The 18,858-nt window shown below is 49.6% G+C and overlaps 2 protein-coding genes across 7 annotated transcripts in view; one reads left to right on the top strand and one right to left on the bottom strand.

The window, feature by feature from the left end:
* ABCC6 (ATP binding cassette subfamily C member 6) overlaps positions 1-15,599 on the bottom strand; it is a 50,814-nt gene extending 35,215 nt beyond the window's left edge. The window contains exons 1-7 of one of the 5 annotated variants that reach the window (XM_058710428.1): positions 15,420-15,599; positions 13,755-13,937; positions 11,334-11,459; positions 11,060-11,188; positions 7,930-8,055; positions 6,662-6,723; positions 3,496-3,627 (exon numbers count right to left, since the gene is read on the bottom strand). In XM_058710428.1, coding sequence (XP_058566411.1) covers positions 3,496-3,627; positions 6,662-6,723; positions 7,930-8,055; positions 11,060-11,188; positions 11,334-11,459; positions 13,755-13,937; positions 15,420-15,455 — 794 coding nt within the window. In that variant the 5' untranslated portion in view covers positions 15,456-15,599. Of the gene's footprint in view, positions 1-3,495; positions 3,628-6,661; positions 6,724-7,929; positions 8,056-11,059; positions 11,189-11,333; positions 11,460-13,754; positions 13,938-15,051; positions 15,178-15,419 lie in introns of those variants that run through there. The other 4 variants (XM_058710424.1, XM_058710423.1, XM_058710427.1 and 1 more) reach the window with 4 other exon arrangements.
* A 2,673-nt stretch (positions 15,600-18,272) lies between these two features.
* The window catches only part of LOC131501628 (BOS complex subunit NOMO1), a 56,704-nt gene continuing 56,118 nt past the window's right edge, over positions 18,273-18,858 (top strand). For both annotated transcript variants that reach the window (XM_058711924.1, XM_058711923.1), the window contains exon 1: positions 18,273-18,538. In XM_058711924.1, coding sequence (XP_058567907.1) covers positions 18,374-18,538 — 165 coding nt within the window. In that variant the 5' untranslated portion in view covers positions 18,273-18,373. The remainder of the gene's footprint in view (positions 18,539-18,858) is intronic.

Genomic DNA, 18,858 nt, shown 5'->3' with positions numbered 1-18,858 from the left:
GATCACAGCTGATGTCCATGGGCCCAGCATTCCTGGTCTGGATGAAACCACAGATGGAAGCTGGGGGGAAGGTGGGGAGTGGAAGGGAGAGCCAGGCAGGCAGGTCCTCAGCTGCTCAGAGTCTGGGTGCTGTGTGGCCTTGGGCAGACAATGCCTTCTCTGTGCCTCTGTGTCCTCATGCTTGCAAGGAAGGGGCTGGTCCCACTCTTTGAGCTTCTTCCAGCTCCGACAACCTCTGGGATTATCAGTAATTTCAGTGCCCGTTTACAGAGCCGGGACCTGGGGCTGGCTCTGGGATCAGCCCTTTACATGCACCAGCTTGTTGGTTTTTCTTGACTTCCCTGCCTGGTGGAATTCCCTACCATGGACTCCCCGTTTTCCCTAGGAGAAGACTGAGGCTCTGAAAGGTGGTGATAGCTGCTTGAGGTCACACAGTGAGGACAGATCAGGGGTTTGAGACCGGGTCGCAATTCGTGATTCACATAGTTCCTCTTTGTGAGCCCCACTGACAAAAATCTTTAGAAAGAAGGGGGAAAAAAAACCCCAACCTTGGCGAACACTGGTGGCCAGACCTTCGCTAACAAGCCAAGGCCTTGCCCCCTTGCCCCTTGACCACGGTCCGGCTTGTTTGATTTGGCATCTCTGGAGGGTCTGTCGCTGAGCTGGGCACGGCTTGCTGCTCACAAACATTTTGGTATTTGGGTCTCCAATGCCAAGAAGATGTCACCTTCTTGTCACCTGGCCACCCCTCCTCATCACAGCCCAGTGTTTAATTCGTTGCCCTCAAGGCCCTGCTCACTCTCTCCAATATTCACCTTTATGGACTTCACTTGTATTCCACCCCCCCACCCCATATTCAGCTCCTGAATGTAGTAGGCACTCGATAAATACTTGTCAAATGAATGGAAAAAATAACAGATGTGTGATGTGTATAAAGGGCCTAACAGGACTGTCAACCACTCAGTCGGTTGAGTGTCCGACTTTGGCTCAGGTCATGATCTCACGGTTTATGAATTCGAGCCCCACATGGGGCTCTGTGCTGACAGCTCGGAGCCTGGAACCTGCTTCGGATTCTGTGTCTCCTTCTTTCTCTGCCCATCCCCCACTTGTGCTCTGTCTCTCTCTGTCTCTCAAAAATAAATAAATAAATGTGCATACAGTTGTAAAGATTTGTGGAAGGAAGGAAGGAAGGAAGGAAGGAAGGAAGGAAGGAAGGAAGGAAGGAAATCTGGTTTGATGGACAGAACCTGCCTTGGAGGCAGGAGCCTGAGATTCAAATGCCTGCTCTGTCCCCTTTTCCCTGAGCCTCAGTGTTTCCATCTGTAAAATGGGGTGGCCAGGAGATGACGATGAAGGTCTCTTTCCAGCTGGATGTTTTGCTCAGTCCCGTTCTGGTTGCTCACCCCAGAATTCGGAATCCCTGGGATCCACCTGAGGGCTCTGTAACCAGGTTCCTCCTTTCCAGTGGGTTTCACATTCCAGGTTTTAGGTCTCTGGACCGGAGGCCATTTAGTGCAGGGTGTACACGTGACCACAGGAAGAGGCAGGGGGTGACTGTCCAGGTCCAAGTTGGGAAAACAAAAGGGAGTGGAACAGACTGTGGCCAACCAATGCCCTGCCCACTGGGGCCTGCCCAGATCTACTCCCCTGTTGCCATGCAGGGGACGTGACCCGGCACTGCCCATGTCCTTTAAAAGACACCAGAATTCCAGATTTTTATATGAAATCTCCAATGTTTTAAATACTGGCAACTTTAAAAAAAAAAAAGAGAAAAAACCCCGAACAACACGTGGACCAAACATACCTTGGGAACCTGACCTGGTCTGCGAGTGGCTGGTTCCTGACCTCTCAGGATGACGTCCTCTCCCTTCCCCCCAAAATTGCAAAATACTTCAGAAATAAAACCAAGGTTCTTTCTGTGTGTAATTAGTCAACTCAGAAAAAAACTCAGGGAGGCCTTTGTATGGCCATGTCTTCTGTCAATTGCTATGGATTCTTAATCTGTCCTGGAGAATGTTTCTATCCTGGCTGCAATATTCTCATGCCCCTGAGAGGAGGTCACAGCTGGGAGAGAGTGGGCAAGACATCTAGGACTCTTTTTTTTTTTTTTTTAATGTTTATATCTTTTTGAGAGAGACAGTGTGAGTGGGGGAGGGGCAGAGAGAGAGGGAGACACAGAATCCGAAGCAGACCCCAGGCTGTGAGCTGTCAGTGCAGAGTCCCCTGTGGGGCTCGAACTCACAAATCGTGAGATGGGACGCTTAACCGACTGAGCCACTCAGACGCCCCCCTCTAAGGTCCTTTTGAATGAATTCGGCCACTTAGAAATCATGTAAGACTAGAGGGGCAATTCAACAAAATATTCCTGCAATGAGCTGCTATTTTGACTTGCTCATATCATTTACCCCTTTTGGGAAAACATACCCCACTGTGGCTCTGAAGGGGCTACCGATCATGGGGCCTGCCCCCTGGCTATGGCATTGGTCCTGACTCGAGTCAGACAATGCCTTCCCTAGCATTTTCTATATAGACGCTAGGAGAGACACTCCTGCTGGGGTTGCTGCACTGGCAGGATATGAGGCGGGCCAATACATCAGCTGAGCCGAGAGATGGAGAGAAAGAATTTGGATATTATGCAAGCCCCTGGATCCAGCCACACCTGAGGCTAGACCTACCTTCTAAGCTATGTGAGCCAATAGACTGTCTCTCACTTCTCCTAATTTGGAGGATTCAACAACCCCCACAAAATCCTAAAGTACACAGGGGAACCCTGTAACTCTTCCCACAGGGCTAAGGCACTTTTGTCAGTCACCTGAAACACGAAGTTCACATGATTTGGCCAAAGTCATCAACTACTTCATGGCAAGACTGCTTTAACCCACGTTTAATGAATCCTACGTTGACAGCTCTTTTCTGTAGACCAGAGGTTCCCAACTGGGTTCCTCAGAGTCAGAGGGGACCACAGAAGTTTCCAGAGATGCCACACAGGGCAAGGGTGAGGCAGAGCTGGCAGGACTAGAAAGGGCTGGAAATCTTCCAGATAATTGACACTATTGGAGCTTTTACCACTGTTGGGGTATTTGCTCAGTTCTTTTCTACAAATAATTTTTTTTCATCCCCCAGAAGCTAATGGCATCTTCGTTGAACAGATAAGGAAACCGAGGCCCAGGGAACGAATCCCTCGGGTTAGATAGTAAGTAGTTGCCTACACGTTGTGGACCACCACAGAACCTTTCACTCCCCATCTGTTTCCTGTCTGCTGTCCCAACATCCAAGCTTCCCTCTGGAGGCACCCACTGTGTCCTCTTGGAAGCTGCGAAGCACTCTGGGAGGAAATGTCCCTTGGGCCTGGTCAGTTCATGTTACTGGGATCAGCTGGCAGGCAGGGGACTAGGACAGTGGAGCCCAGAGTAGGGTCTGGGGTTGTACTCGGGGCCAAGTGATGAGCTTTGCTGGCCAAGCGTTGGGCCGGGCTCTCATTTCTCACACACTCACCGCTGGGCTGCACCGCGGTTTCTCGTCCATGCCCTCTCGAGCTGGGAAACGATTTCTTTTGAGGAGTTTTCTCGCCCAAGTGACCAGAGGTCTTTTGGCCCAAGCGGCCTCCTGTAGCCTCTCCAGACCAGCCTGTAAAAAGAGAGTCACCAAGACAAGCTCCTCCCGCCATGCTCTCCTCCCCTCCCCCACAGGGTCCTGCCCTGGGAGCTATGTGACCCTGAGTAAGTCACTTTTCCTCTGCTGGCCCCTCAGGAAAATGAAAGCATTTAGCCTGAGCACCCCCAACATTTGTGGGGCACTTCCCAGTTTACAAAGATCATCCCATTAAATCTTACACAAGAACACTCGGTGATAACTATTGACCTATTTTACAGATGAGGAGAAGAAATCGAGGTTCAGAGACACTCAGTGACTTAATCAATGGACAGGCTGTGTGGCGAGGGAAATAAACCTCCCCAGAGTCAGAAGTCCAGAGTTGGAAACCTGAGCTCCACCCTTAGCTTTAAGTGCCTTGTTCACCTCTGCAGCCATCTGGCCTCAGGACCTTTGCACATGTATATTGCTCTGCTTAGAACCCTTTTCCTGCCACTCTTCACCTGGCCGCTTCCTGGGCTTAGACGTGATTTCTTTAGATACCCACTTGATGGCCCTTCAGTCCACGTAGATTTTCCCATTATAGACTTTTTTCCTGGGCTTTTCTTTACAATGCTTGTTGCCATTATGACTTACTTTTTTGATATGGTTATATGTTGAGTGTCTTTCTCCTCCACTGGATGGTAAATCCCATGGGGGCAAAAAGTACTTGCCTTTATTCTCCTCCTCTATATCCTCACCTCCTGACACAGGACCAAAGATGTGTCAAATAAAACCAGTTTTCAGCTCTGTCACCTTGGGCACCTCCCTTCCCACCAGTGGATCTCAATTTTCTCACCTTAAAACGAGCGTTTACCAACACTTGGACTGGATTGTAGGTGGCACATTATTGGAGGCGGTCACGGAGAGGACGTGACCTCCGGGTGTCCCGCAAGCTGGACGTGGGCAATCAGAGGCTCCTCGCCCGTCCTCTGTCCTTGGAAAGTAGGATATGCCCACTCTGCCTGCACTAAAAGTCGTTTCAAGGATGCAGCCTTGAGAAGGCAATGTGTTGTTGAGGCTATCTGGATGGTACATGTGCCTGAACCCCGCTGAGGCCCCCGCATTAACTTGTAAGATTCTGGCGGGCGGGTGCGGAGACCTATTCACTTTGTGGCCGCCCAGGACAAGCCTCCTAAGTTTCCTTGCTTATTAAAACCACCACCTGCCAATTGGAACGGTCTGCTCTGTCTTCAGTCTGTCCTTGCCAAGCTGGGGGCCAGCACACATACACAAGAGATTAATTACTCTAGACTTCAAGGCGGAGCGTGGTTTATTACTTCTCAGGTGTCTGTAATTTTCCTGATAATACCAAGGAGATGGTCTTGTTTGCTGCTGGTCCTAAGCTCGCCTCGGAGATGTTCCAAGTTCCTTTTGTTTTTTTTTGTTTTTTAATTTTTTTTTTAACATTTATTTATTTTTGAGACAGAGAGAGACAGAGCATTAATGGGGGAGGGGCAGAGAGAGAGGGAGACACAGAATCGGAAGCAGGCTCCAGGCTCTGAGCCATCAGCCCAGAGCGCGATGCGGGGCTCGAACTCATGGACCGTGAGATCGTGACCTGAGCTGAAGTCGGACGCTCAACTGACTGAGCCACCCAGGCGCCCCTCCTTTTGTTTTTTTAATGCAGAGCAAATTCAGCCAATCTAGTTCTGACCTAGAAATTATTAACATGACCTGGTTTTCACTGAAATTTTGAGCAGAGGGATCTGTGTGGCAAGTGATTTAATAGGTTTTTTTCCAACTTGGCAGTGATAGAAAGTTTCCTTTAAAAAAAGTTTATTAAAGTAGAAAAAGTGAGTTGATTTAAAGAAAAAAAAAAAAACCAAAAACCAGGCGCCTGGGTGGCTCTGTCGGTTGGGCATCCAACTTCGACTTGGGTCATGATCTCACGGGTTGTGGGTTCAAGCCCCAAATCGGGCTCTGCACTGTCGGCATAGAGCCCACTTCTGATCCTGTGTCGTCCTCTCTCTCAGTCCCTCCCTCGCTAATTCTCTCTCTCCCTCTCTTTCTCTGTCTTAAAACAAATAAACTTTTTTAAAAAAGAAAGAGAAATGAGTTTAAAAATAGGAAAAAAAAGAAAGAAAAAAAACCACTAAGTAAAGGAAGGAAAATAAAATCCCAATATGGCAAAAAGCTTGAAGAATGATCCACAAATGCCTACATTTGGGAAACAGAGGGCTAGGTCCTCTCTAGAGCTGTTTGGCCAAACCGTATGCACTTCCCACCAATTCCTCACCCCAAGGGCATTCTAGTCTTTATGTATTCACCAACCACTTTGTATAATACTCATTATGGGCCAGACCCTGTGCTCAGTGCTTTGAAGCCTTATTTCATTTAATTCCCACACCCCTATTAGGTAGATGCTCTTATTATCCTCATTTTTCAGGGGCGGGGACTGAGATGCAGAGAGGTTAAGCAGCTTGCCCAGGGTCACACAGCCAGAAAATGGCGAGGCCAGGATTCGAATCCAGGGGCTGCAAAGATCTGACTGCAATGTGGTCTGGAGGGGACAGGGCATCCTCACTGCCTGGTGTGCTGGCCCTGGAGAAACACATGTCTTCTCCACCTCTGGGAGCCTCTGGGGAGTAAAGATGTGGTCTCTTATGTCCTTACTCCTGGTGCTTAGCAAATAGCAGGTGCATATTAGATGCCGGTGGAACAAATGCATCCAAGGAATAGATTTGGTTTTGTTGAGCACCTACTGTGCATAAGCACTAAGCAATGTACATTTAATGAAGGTAGAGCTGTTCCCCTTTTACAGAGGGGAAAACTGAGGTCCTGAATGTTTGTGATATAGGCCAGCTAAGAGGGAAAGCCGGACTCAAACCCAGATCTCACTCCAGTGAGTGAATGGGAATGGGGTGTGGAGGTTGGACACACTGACATCGGACAGAGAAGCACTGAGGCTGGGAGGAAGAAAGCCTGGCTGACCTTGGTAGGCTTGACCGGAAACATCTTGGGGGGAAGAGGTGTAGTAACGAATAAGAAAGCAAATGCACCTTGGCCCCTTCCCTGCTACTCTACTTACCCAGAAACCCACCAGAACATGGCCTTGGAGGGGAAGGAAGCTCCAGCCTCTGGGCATGGATTCTGTAAAGACAAGAGATGGTGTTGGTGAAGGACGCAAATCTCACATTCCATGGCCAGTATAAGGCAAGGGAACCAAGGTCAGGAAGACCGGATGAACGGACCGTGAGCTCGGTATTACTGGAAGTGCGCATTGAGATGCCCTGACTGCTTGTTACAGGTGAATACCCGTGGGCTAGGTGCTTCCTAGCAGGTAAGGCCCAAAGCGATTTGTGCCACAAATCTGACAGCAACCAATAGGTAAGAACTAACAGCTTCCCAGGGGAACAACTATTACTAATACTGAGACTAAGAAGCTCCTAGAAGCACAGAACATGTGTGACACAGACAATAACATCCTCGACAACATCCCTCAGGGATTATGGTGAGAAGTGCGGAGGGATCTGTCCTGAGACGTTGCCAGCTGCTCCAGAAAAACTGCACGCATCTTCACCTTTTACCACTAGAGCACGAGACTGCTTATTTCACCACATCTTTGCCATCACAGCTTATTATCAATTTTTAATGTTTTCTTTCATTCTCACAGAACAAAAAAGTTCTAGAGTGTTCATTTGATTACTCATGTCACTGAGCATTTTTTTTTCCTTAGGTGACCTTAGCTCAACTGTCTCTTCCTCAGAGAATTCTTTCCTGATTTCACAGGCTAGTTCAGTGCTACCTGTTGTAAACTCTCACGGACCCCGAATTTCTCCTGCAGGGCACTTGCCCCAAATGCAACTTTCTACGTGCTTGTGCAATTATGTGATTAATGTCTGGTTGCTCTACTTGGCTGTTAGCTGCATGAGGACAGGGACTACGTCTGCTTGTTTGCCATAGATCCTCGGCACCTAGCTGGGGTACAGCGCAGGGACTGGACCACAGCTCCTGGGCCAGATCTGGCACAGTGCCTGTTTCTGCAAGTAAAATTTTACTGGAATACAGCCATACTCCTTTGACATACTATCTGTGCAGCAGCAACAGAGTTGAATCGATGCCACAGAGGCCATATGGCCCACAAAGCCTAAAATACTTTCTATCTTGCTCTGATCAGAAAAAGTTGGCCAGCCTAGGGCACAGATATACAATACACATTTTGCTGAATGAAAGAATGGGTAAAAAATTATGAAAGGCTCGTGTCCTAGTTTAGCTCCCTTCTGTCCCACGGGGAAGCTGAGACCAGAAATGAAACAGGGACAAGGGAGGTGCTGGGTTGGAGACACGGCAACTTACAGACTGTTGGGGGTCTTTAGGGAAGAAGGGGGGTTGATCGACGAGGCAGGACAGCACAAACTGTGCCAGCACCAGAGACAAGCACAGGTAGGTCGACAGGTGGTAGTAGGGGTCACTCTGGAAGCCCTGTGGGTGAGAAAGCACAAGTCCCATCGAGTCTGGCATGTTGAAGTCTGCAGCCAGAGGCCTGTGGGAAGCAGAAGCTGGGCAGGGTGTCTCTAAGGGGAGGAATGGTCACGGCTGAGCAGGTTTCTGAAGCTATGAGCAGTGCCCAGGCAGGGAGCCAGAGCCACAGGGTTTGAAAGCCGGTGCCCCCGGCATGCCTGGTGACGCGATTTAGGAACACCCGACCCCCATACTCTGCATGAAATGGGGGGAGGCATGTGTCTCCCCTTAGGCAGGTGACAGTTGACCACAGCCCCTGGAATGTGAGCAGGGGGGATACTTTTTCTTTCTCCTTGTGCCACGGAGGAAAGCCCTTCTCTACTCCAGCCCCCACCCCAATATCCCATTCTGCTTCCTCATGGCCAGTGTTTTCTGGTTTAAGAGGGAAACTGGTTTGGGGCACCTGGGTGGCTCAGTCGATTAAGCATTGGACTCTCAGTTTCAGCTCAGGTCATGATCTCACCGTTGTGAGATCCAGCCTCCCATGGGGCTTGCGTTGGGCTCAGACTCACGGTGCAGAGCATGCTTGGGATTTTCTCTCTCTCCTCTCTCTGCCCCTCCCCCGGTTGCGTGCATGTGTGCGCTCGCTCGCTCTCTCTCTCTCTCTCTCTCTCAAAATAAATAAATAAACTTAAATAAAAAAGAAGGGAACTGGATTTAGTGAGCATTTACTCCACCCTGTGCCTATGCGGAAGTCTTTTTGGGCACTGTCTCATCAAGTCCCTCCCCACTCTGACCCCAGCTGGAGTTTAGCTGGTCTATTTTACTCATGCAGAAACCAAGTTCACAGAAGCAATAGCACCTTGCTCAAGGGCACCCAGATGATCCGATCCAAATCAAGAACTTTTGCTGTTGAATTCCTGCATCTACACTCTTTTGTTCTTACTTTTGTTTTCTGAGGCATTAGACAATTTGATATCCCAGCTACATCGTGGCTCACCTTCTCTATAATGCCATTTTTTACCACTGTTTCTATCGGAACATTTGTTCTGAATTTGGGGGAGATGGACTTGGGCTCTGCGCTCCTCGGCCGTGTGACCTTGAGGAAGCCGCTCATTTCTCTTAGCCTTGGTTTCCCCATCTTTAAAACGGGACTGTGAGAATCTGCCATAGCACATTCTTGTAAGAATCCAATGAAGACATGACATCAAGTGCCTTTTGCAGGGCCTGGCATGTGGCCGGGGTCACAATATTAATGCGTGGTCACAATATTATTATTTCTGCGCTGCATCTGGCTGCTGGGGGAACCTAGCTTTGCACACATCAGTGGATGGCCTGGGCAGTTTTCCCATCGGTTACAAAGATTACTTTGTGAAAATCTGTCCTTAAGGACAGAATGGTATGTCTCTGCCTTTTCCTTTTGGGAGCACGACTGGAGCAACCATTTGGCTGGAGAAATGATCTACAGCCCGTTGCAGGGGGTCTCCAGATCTGGGGTGAGCATCCCAACTACGCAAGCACTTTTCAACTGGGGCAAATTTGTCCCCAAGGGACATGTGACAGTGTCTGCAGACACTCTTGGGTTTTACCATCAGGGGAAGGTGTGCACTTGGCATCTAGCGGGTGGAGGCCGGGGATGCTGTTTAACATCCGACAAGGTGAGAATGGCTCCCCCCGCCCCAAAGAGAATGATGTCAAGAGAGCTGAGGTTGAGGAACCGAGGTCTGGGCTATTTCTCTCTTTGCAGGTAAACAGATCCGATGTGTCCCTTAACACGGAACTGCTATTGGCCAGGATGGGAAACCGAAATATAGGGAGGGGGTGGGGGGAAGGGAAGCCTGGGTAGCTCAGTGGGTTGAGCATCTGACTCTTGATTTTGGATCAGGTCCTGATCTCATGGTCTTGAGAGTGAGCTGAAAGCACAGTGCTCACTCTCTCTACATAAAATGAAAAAGAAATATGGATGGATATGCAACAATGCATATTATGTCCAGAGGGGAGCATGGGTGAGGGTAGGTGAGAATGAGGGGAGATGTGCATGCTCATACAGAAAGAGTGTGTTTTGGGAGGTCATTCCACTCACTCGTGTCTCGCACTAGGAGCCTTTTCAAGAACACAAACTTGAGAGAGTAACATGTTGAGGAGACTGTCTGGACATAAGCCTCTATATACTTCGAAGATTCTGGTGGCAGGTGCGGACATCTACTCGTCCTGTGGTGCCCAGGACAAGCCTTGTAAGTCCCCTTGCTTATTAACTCTGCCAGCTACCATCTGGAGTATGAGGTATTAGACCTAATACTAATTAGACCTAATTTTTTAAAAATTTTTATTATTTATTGAGAGAGACTGTTTATTATTTTTGAGAGACAGACAGAGTATGAGTGAAGGAGGGGCAGAGAGAGAGACACAGAATCCAAAGCAGGCTCCCGGCTCCGAGCCGTCAGCACAGAGCCCGACGTGGGGCTCGAACCCACGAACCGCAAGATCACGACCTGACCTGAAGGCAGACATTTAACCGACCAAGCCACCCATGCGCCCCTATGGGGCCACTTTCAAATTTCATCGGGGAAGCTCCTGACGGTGTGAACCAACACTGCACCTGTGGCCAGTGGTGCAAGGGAGGACGTGTGCATGGGTGTGCAGTGTGGGAATGGGCGATGCATGTGCCTGAATCGTGTGGGAGCTTGAAGGCACAGACACACTGGGTGGCGGCAGGTGTGGGTGTGTTTCAGACGGTAGTTGTGTGATGCATGAAAGGTGGGGCACAAAGGGGTGCGTCTGCTGTGCAAGTGAAGTGTGTGAGCTAAGTGTGTAAGACCCTGGGAATGAGTGTCCATAAAAACATATGGGATGACACATACACCTGTGTGAGTGAGTATGCCTGTGTGTCACTGGAATTTAAGCAACCGTGGTGTGTGTCCCTGTGTAGACAATAAGTCATGTGCGGAAAGGGGAGGAGGAAGGACGGAGGCAGGGCAACCCACGGCCTGAAACTGCCACATCGGTTCCCCAGGCTTCCACTTACCCCTTGCGAGGCCAGCTGGGCAGCACTGGTCGCTGGCAAGAGAAAGCAGAGGAGCCAGTATCCAAACAGCAGCCCCGATGCCCGGACCCCTTTCTTCCTCTCTGTGTGGACCAGGAACATGGCGAAGCTCTGGACAGGAGAGTCACGACAGGCCCCTTAAGGTGGGCAGGGGCAGGGAGGGCGGAAGGGAGCTGTGCTCTGCCCCACACCCTCCACCAGGGCAAGAGAAGCCTCTCAGCCAGGAGCAAGCCCAGCAAGCCTGGGTTGTCCTTACCGTCGTGGTGAGCCACACAGTAGGATGAATGAGGAATTCTGGGGCCTGGGGTGTTCCCCGCTGGATTCTCCAGAGAGCCACAGACACGCTGGACGTGCACAGGATGATGAGGGCAAGCCCAAGCACCTGGGAAACAGGCTTGGCTAGATAAGGCCGGCGGGCAAAAAGAAGGGTGGGGGCAAACCAGACAGGGACCCCACGCCCACTGGGCAGTGGCTCTGGATGAGGCACGGCTAAGGTCCCAACATCATAATTTAACAGTGCCAGTGTGAGAGATGCCGAATAAGAAGCAGGAAGGGGAGCCTTACCTACAGATTCACCTTGACCTGGAAGTGTCCTATAAATAATATGCCCCAGGGACCCAGGCCAACCCAGTATTTTCCAGAATGCGAGGGTGGGGCAGGGTGCACCAAGAGTACGCAGGCGAGGTGCTTTAGGTATGAAGAAGCGCCATGGGGGCGCCTGGGTGGCTCAGTAGGTTAAGTGTCCAACTTCAGCTCAGGTCATGTTCTCATGGTTCGTGAGTTCAAGCCCTGCATCGGGCTCTGTGCTGACAGCTCAGAGCCTGGAGCCTGCTTCAAATTCTGTGTCTTTCTCTCTCTCTGCCCCTCCCCCGCTCATGCTCTGTCTGTCTGTCTCTCTCAAATAAATAAACATCAAAAAAATTTTTAAAAAAAGGGGCTCCTGGGTGGCTCAGATGGTTAACTGTCCGACTTCGGCTCAGGTCACAATCTCATGGTTCATGAGTTCGAGCCCTACATCGGGCTCTGTGCTGACAGCTCGGAGCCTGGAGGCTGCTTTGGATTCTGTGTGTGTGTGTGTGTGTGTGTGTGTGTGTGTGTGTGTATATCTCCCTCTCTCTGCCCCTCCCCCCACTCACACTCTGTGTCTCTCGAAAATAAATATTTATCAATCAATCAATCAATCAATCAATCAATAAGAAGCGGCCTGAAACAACATTCATGCAGGGGATGAAAAAGTTACACTCTCTTCAAGTCCCTTTGACCTCTACTATTTTTAAAAAGTTTTTAATGTTTATTTATTTTTGACAGAGAGAGCACGAGTGAGTGATGGGCAAAGAGAGAGGGAGACACAGAGTCTGAACCAGGCTCCAGGCTCTGAGCTGTCAGCACACAGCCCGACACAGGACTTGAACTCACCAACAGCGAGATCATGACCTGAGCCGAAATTGGATGCTTAACCGACTGAGCCACCCAGACACCCGTGACCCCTGCTATAAAATCAAGGAGAAGCTCTGTCAGGACTGGTATGTCTCCAGACCTTTCTCTAAGATGCGGGGATCTCTCTTCTGAATGAGAGAAAGCAGGAAAGCAGAGGGTGGACACAGGTGGGAGAGAAGACGAGGCCTCTGGGCGCATAGCAGGAACTATTACAAGCACCCCACAGTCCAAAGCGGGGCTCCAAGTACTACTGGGGGCCTGGGTTTGACACGCTGCCTATTTGTGTATCCCCTGTGAGCTAAGGATGGTTTTTGACGTTTTTCAATCATTGAACAAAACTCAAAAAAGTATAATATGTCGTGATGTGTGAAAATTACATGAAATTTAAATTTCAGTGACTTTCGAGAAAATGCTATTGAGACACAGTCATGCTTATTTATTTACTGTCGTTTGTGGCTGCTTTTCTGCTGCAATGGCAGAGTAGGTGACATGGAATCCACATGGACCTTCAAAGCCTCAAATATATACTGTCTGGCCCTTTAAGGAAGAGTTCGACAATAGGACAAAAATTAACGAGGTGGTATGGGAAGGACGTTCTTTTTTTTTTTTTTTTTTTTTTTTTTAATTTAATCCAAGTTAGTTAGTATATAGTACAACAATGATTTCAGGAGCAGATTCCTTAATGCCTGGGAACGACATTCTTGTAGAAGTTTGGAGAACGGGATGGATGAGCAGAAAGGCTCACACTTGGAATGCCTGTGTTTTTGTAACACACTAAAATAAATACAAAAAAATTTTAAGAACTGGTGTTTAGAACTGCCAATGGGAAAACATAAAAATCAACGCGTACCTGTTCAAAAAATTTTTTAAAGTTCACCCAAGTGTGACCCTAAAATCACCTCGTGTACCCCAGGAGTATACCTCACACACTGTGGGTAATTCCAAGGTATGGTAGTCATAAACTGGCCAGGAACATCTGAACATCCGGATGTGTGTGTTTGCAGATGCGTGGATTTTCATTGTCACCACATCTGTTTGGGGGAATCTGGTTCCACAGAGTTTACCTCTGTAGCCTCTCTGGAGTATTGCTCTGTTTGACTAAGAGGTCCCCGTCTTGTCCCCACCCTGGGTGCTCCTTGAAAGGAGGAGTGTCCACTTTGGGGTCTCCGCCAAGGCTCCAGCCAGCTTCCCACACCTCCCAACCACTGTCTGGTTACAGCCTCCCAGAGGCAGAGGTTACCATTTTGGCCTTGAAGAGCGGGGACATCCGGAGGTAGTTGTTGCCGTGGCGATGGATGTAGAGGAGGTAGATGGGGCCAAGGACCCAGAGGTACATCGGGGGTACCCAGATCCCTGCCGTTTTCAGGAAGCACACATTCAGTAGGTGGGCAGCAATGGGTTCAGGCTCTGTCCAGTTCCAGACCTGAGGGAACACCGGGGTGACCCTTGTGATCATACAATGCAGGAGTCCCAGATTCACCTGATTAGGGGGCAAGGTAACCATTTGGACTCCTAACATTGACATGAAAATGGGCCCAGCACTCTCTGGAGTACCTTATAAGTCTCAACTCCTTTAATGCTAATATCAGCCCTAAGAAGTACAGGCAATTATGCTACCAATTTTGCATATGAGGAAGCTGAGGCCCAGAAAGGTTACATAACCTGGGTGATAGTCACCCAGGTGGAAAGTGGTGGTGCTGGGATTTGAACCAAGGTGGCTGGGTCCTGGAGTCTGGGATACCTGGGTTCCAGGATGAATACTGGGTGCAGACTGTCGTTTAAGCCTTGTATTTTAAGAGGTAGGTGTTACTGTTCCCATTTCACAGACCAGGGAACTGAGGCACTGAGAGGGGAACAGCCTTCTTCAGGCCCACACATACAGAAAGTGGCAGAGCTAATTCCCATGAAGCTTGTTTGACCCCAAAGCTTGTTCTACAGAGGGTCTTGATCTGTGATTCTTTTTTTTTTTTTTTTAAGTTTATTTATTGAGAGAGAGAGAGAGAGAGAGAGAGAACAAGCACAGGAGTAGGGGAGGGGCAGAGACAGCGGGAGAGATAGAGAATCCCAAGCAGGCTCCATGCTGTCAGCGCTGAGCCCTGGGGCTTGAACCCACGAACCATGAAATCATGACCTGATCCCAAGTCAAGAGCCAGATGCTTAATGGACTGAGCCCCCCAGGTGCCCCTGGGTCTGTGATTCTTCTCTCAGCCTCTTGGCTGGCCTTCTCTAACGCTACAAAAAGTCTGAATGGGAAGTTCAGAGAATATGGCTCTTCAGTTCTCTTCCTACTATATTAACAGCCCTCCCTCTCCCACACTGGTTATCTTTCTTCACTGCTCCCCACTTTGCCAATGGCCAGCTCTGTGAACTTCAACTTCCCTGTGCCTCAGTTTCCTTTGTTGCAAAGGAGAGGGGTGGTGTTCAGAGAATCTACCTCTAAGGATTGAATTAAATGGGTTGATAGCAATAAAGCACATAGGAGGATGTGGGGCACAAAGTAAGCCCTCAATTAATATCAGCTATTACTATTGCCTTACCGGCCCGGCCCCTGAAATCCTGGGAGTTTGCGACCCTTGCTCCCATCCCATGAGCCTCTTTCCCAGAGTCCTTCGCTAAAAGCCTGGATGAAAGAGGAAGCCAGAGAGAGAGGTGGGGGTCCTGAAGCTTTATGCAAATAGAGGTCAAAGCCTGCAGGCAGCTGGGAGGTTGGGAGGCCCCGTTAGTGGTGCTGGGGTCTCCAGAGGGAGGCTCGGTTAAAGGGCCCGCACTTGCCTGCTGTTTGCCTGGGAATTTGGTGGTCTCTCCCCTCCCCGGTATCACCCCCTGGAGAAAGCTGCCGGAGAGACCTACCAAGCCCGGAAAAGAAGAGTGGGGCAGGAGGCGGGGTGGGGGTGGGGGGACTTACTCCCTGTCCCACACAGGGTTCTGCAGCCGCGGCCATCGCGCGCCTCCCGTGCCTGTCCGTCTGTCCGCCCCGCGGTCTGTCCGTCTGTCCCGAGACAGCCTCCTTGCCGCGCTCCGGGTCCTGGAAGGGGCGGAGACTGACAGGCCAGGCTGGGATTCCAGCTCCGGGATCGCCAGGCCCGGGGCAAGGTCCCGCCGCGCGGCAAGGGTGGGGCGGGAAGGGATGAGACGAGGCGATTGGAGGGGGCACTCTGGGTGGCCCGAGCCGGCATTGGGGGAGGGGATCTCGGAGCCCCGGAAAGTGCAGTGGCATCCCGATAAAACCCTCCAGTCCCGCAGCAGGTGGGATGGATACTGTCTGCCTGTAGGGTGGTGGGAAGATATTAAGATTACTAATAAAGAGTTTAGCACAGTGCCAAGAACACAGTAAATGCTCAATAAGTTAGCGATTATTAGTATTAGTAATGTTATGTTATCCATAGGTTACTAAGCAGTAGTTCACTGTGCCATTTCAGAAATATAATATGGAAAGATAGTTGCTAAATGCTAAATGAAAACAAGATTATAATGCAAAATAGGCTATAATATTTATGCAAAAAAAAAAAGTATATTCTTAGGTTGGGGAAAGGGGGAGAAGGAAGTCAAATCTTTGCCTTCCTCTCCTGGGTGTTAAAGCAAGGTGTGTTCCCAGACAGTAGCTCTTTTGGGGAAATCCTTTATGCAACATGTATGCATAGATTTTAAAAATGGACGTGCAGTCCAGCAGTGATCATGTTAAATCCTCATTTTTCTTTTCTTTTTCCTTTCCTTTTTCTGTTTTCTTTCTTTCTGCCATGAGCATGTATTCTTTTCAAGATAGAAATGAAAAGACAGCTTTTTCAGACAGGCAAACATAGGTACTCAGTTTGGAGGAAGGAGTCAGACTCTATGCATTCTCCACATCGCCTTGTCACTTCTCTGCAGCTCTTGAATGCCACTTCTCGTACGGCCTCCACTGTGTGGGCTCCCCTTTCTTTTGGGGTTTCCCAACCCTGGCCTGGGGCCCAAGTCAGTATGCCTTCAGCGGTCCTCCGGCCTGGGTCTTCTGGAAGAGCAGGAACACAGAGAACAACTCAGTTTTGAAGCTGAGTGTGGCAGGTCTGCTGTTCACATTTATAAATTATGTCTGCTTATTTGAGGTGATCTTGGTGGAGGCTGATGGAAATTAGGGGGAGGCCTCTCTTACTGTGACCCCATGTGACCCCACCTCTGATAGGCATTGCCACAGTCCTAGTGTTTATTTTATTGTATATGTGAAGATGAATTTGTGGGGAATGGTGGGAATTTTGGGGGAATGGTCAGAAAGTAAGGAAGAACACAGAGGAAATCAGTTGGGTGAGCCAAGAACAGAACCCAGTCCCCTGAACAGTACAGGGCTGAATGCAGAGCCCTAAACTAGTCCCTTTCCCCCTCTCAGCCCCAGTTTCTCATTCTGTAAGGTGAGAAGGTTCCATGGGTCAGCATTTCCTAACTGGTGGCTTTCAGCCCCATGCGGATTTTCTAAGACAAACCAGGGACTCATGCTAGGGAGAGGAAAGGGCATCTGTTTCAGTTGTAGTTATAAATACCCAATAAATGAAATAAATATTAAGCTGGATTCTCTCTATAACCAAATAGTTGAGAATTCCACTGTATTTCCAGTGAGAGTGCAGAGTGAGAAACTGAAATCAGATGTGCTCATGACTGAGATCCTTGGGGGATGTATCATTCCATTATAGGACCCATGAAGGTTTTAACCATTGCATGGTCTAAACTCCCTATGATTCATAGTTGTATATTGCTTAAGTCTTGGCCACAATGATAAATTCTAGTGGGAAATTTTCTCTTTTACCTGGTTGTTTAGAAATAAAATATAAAAACTATCAAAATAAAGGGCTTGATTCTCTTTTAGGGCAAAATGGAAGAATTCCAATATCAGGTCAGAAAAGCAATTTTTGTCTCTTTTGATGTGGTAACTTGCAGTTAAATTCAGTTTTTGTCATAGTATATGTATAATCTTGGGGCAAAGCACAACGTGCTGACAAACCATGCTTCAAATCACAGACAATTCAAAGTAAATTAACTGTTTGCATCTCTTGCTTATGGGAGAAAAACCCTCAAGTTTGTTTCTACACAAATGTTATTAGAACTGGGATTAAAATAAATTTCAAATACCTTTTTTTTTAAAACATAATGCTGGGGGCGCCTGGGTGGCGCCGTCGGTTAAGCGTCCGACTTCAGCCAGGTCACGATCTCGCGGTCCGTGAGTTCGAGCCCCAGGCTCTGGGCTGATGGCTCGGAGCCTGGAGCCTGTTTCCGATTCTGTGTCTCCCTCTCTCTCTGCCCCTCCCCCGTTCATGCTCTGTCTCTCTCTGTCCCAAAAATAAAAATAAAAAAACAAAAAAAAAAACGTTGGAAAATAAAACATAATGCTGACCTTAAATGGCCTATGTATTGCTTTTTTTAAAAAGTACTGATTATTTATAATGGAAAAATGCACTGACTCAAATTCCTAAACGGGTTTTTGAGATTATATATCACCTGTGAAATACATGTGCCAAAAACATTCGGGGGAGTAGTTGGATACTTAAATCAACAGTCTCTTGTCGTTTCCAGTTTCAGCGATATTGAATTCCAAAGCATAATTCAACTTTGGAGTTTGTGACTGTAATCAGGCACCTTGCAACTGCACCTGACAGACGGTGCGCGGAGTCCTCCAGGCCACCGTAGGGCACTAATGGTCTGGTTTTGTTGCTGAGCATGCGCTGTAGTTAGCCTGTCTGGCGAGGGGGCGTGGCGCCGGAGCACGCACGCGCAGCAGCGCCGGGGCGGGGCCTGGGCTGTCAGCGGCGGGCAGAGGAGGAAGCAGCGGGCAGCGCGCCGAGCTAGGGGCGGGACCTGGAGGCCTGAGAAGGGTCGGGCGGCAGAGGCCCGGCCATGCGGGAGTGCAGGGGCTTGGGGCCGCCGGGGCCAGCGGTGGTGGTCGCCGCTGTGGTGCTGCTGCTGAGTGGCGTGGGTCCGGCACGCGCCTCCGAGGACATCGTGGTGGGCTGCGGGGGCTTCGTCAAGTCGGACGTGGAGATCAACTACTCGCTCATCGAGGTGAGCGCCCGCCCCGCGGCCGGGGCCGGAGCTCGCTGTGTGACCCTGAGCCAGTTACTCAACCTGTCTGGGCTGCGGTGGCCTCGCCTCAAACGCCAGGCGGTTGCCACCTGCCCCACGTTCTAGGAGTCCTTGCCTCCTTGAAGACTCCGCCCCCCGCGGGCTCTCCACCATCCCATGCCCTCCCCGTAGCGCTGGGGTGGGGGTTCCTATCGTGGGGTCAGCTACGGAGTGGGGTTGGGGACCTAGAGGTATGTGCCCCACATCTCAGAGCCCCCAAAAGTTCTGATCCACTCCTCGAAACCCCCCAGGGATGCTTT

Source organism: Neofelis nebulosa, chromosome 18 (assembly GCF_028018385.1).
Source record: "Neofelis nebulosa isolate mNeoNeb1 chromosome 18, mNeoNeb1.pri, whole genome shotgun sequence".
NCBI classification, from domain to species: Eukaryota; Metazoa; Chordata; class Mammalia; order Carnivora; family Felidae; genus Neofelis; species Neofelis nebulosa.
This window is presented reverse-complemented; position numbering and strand designations above follow the sequence as displayed.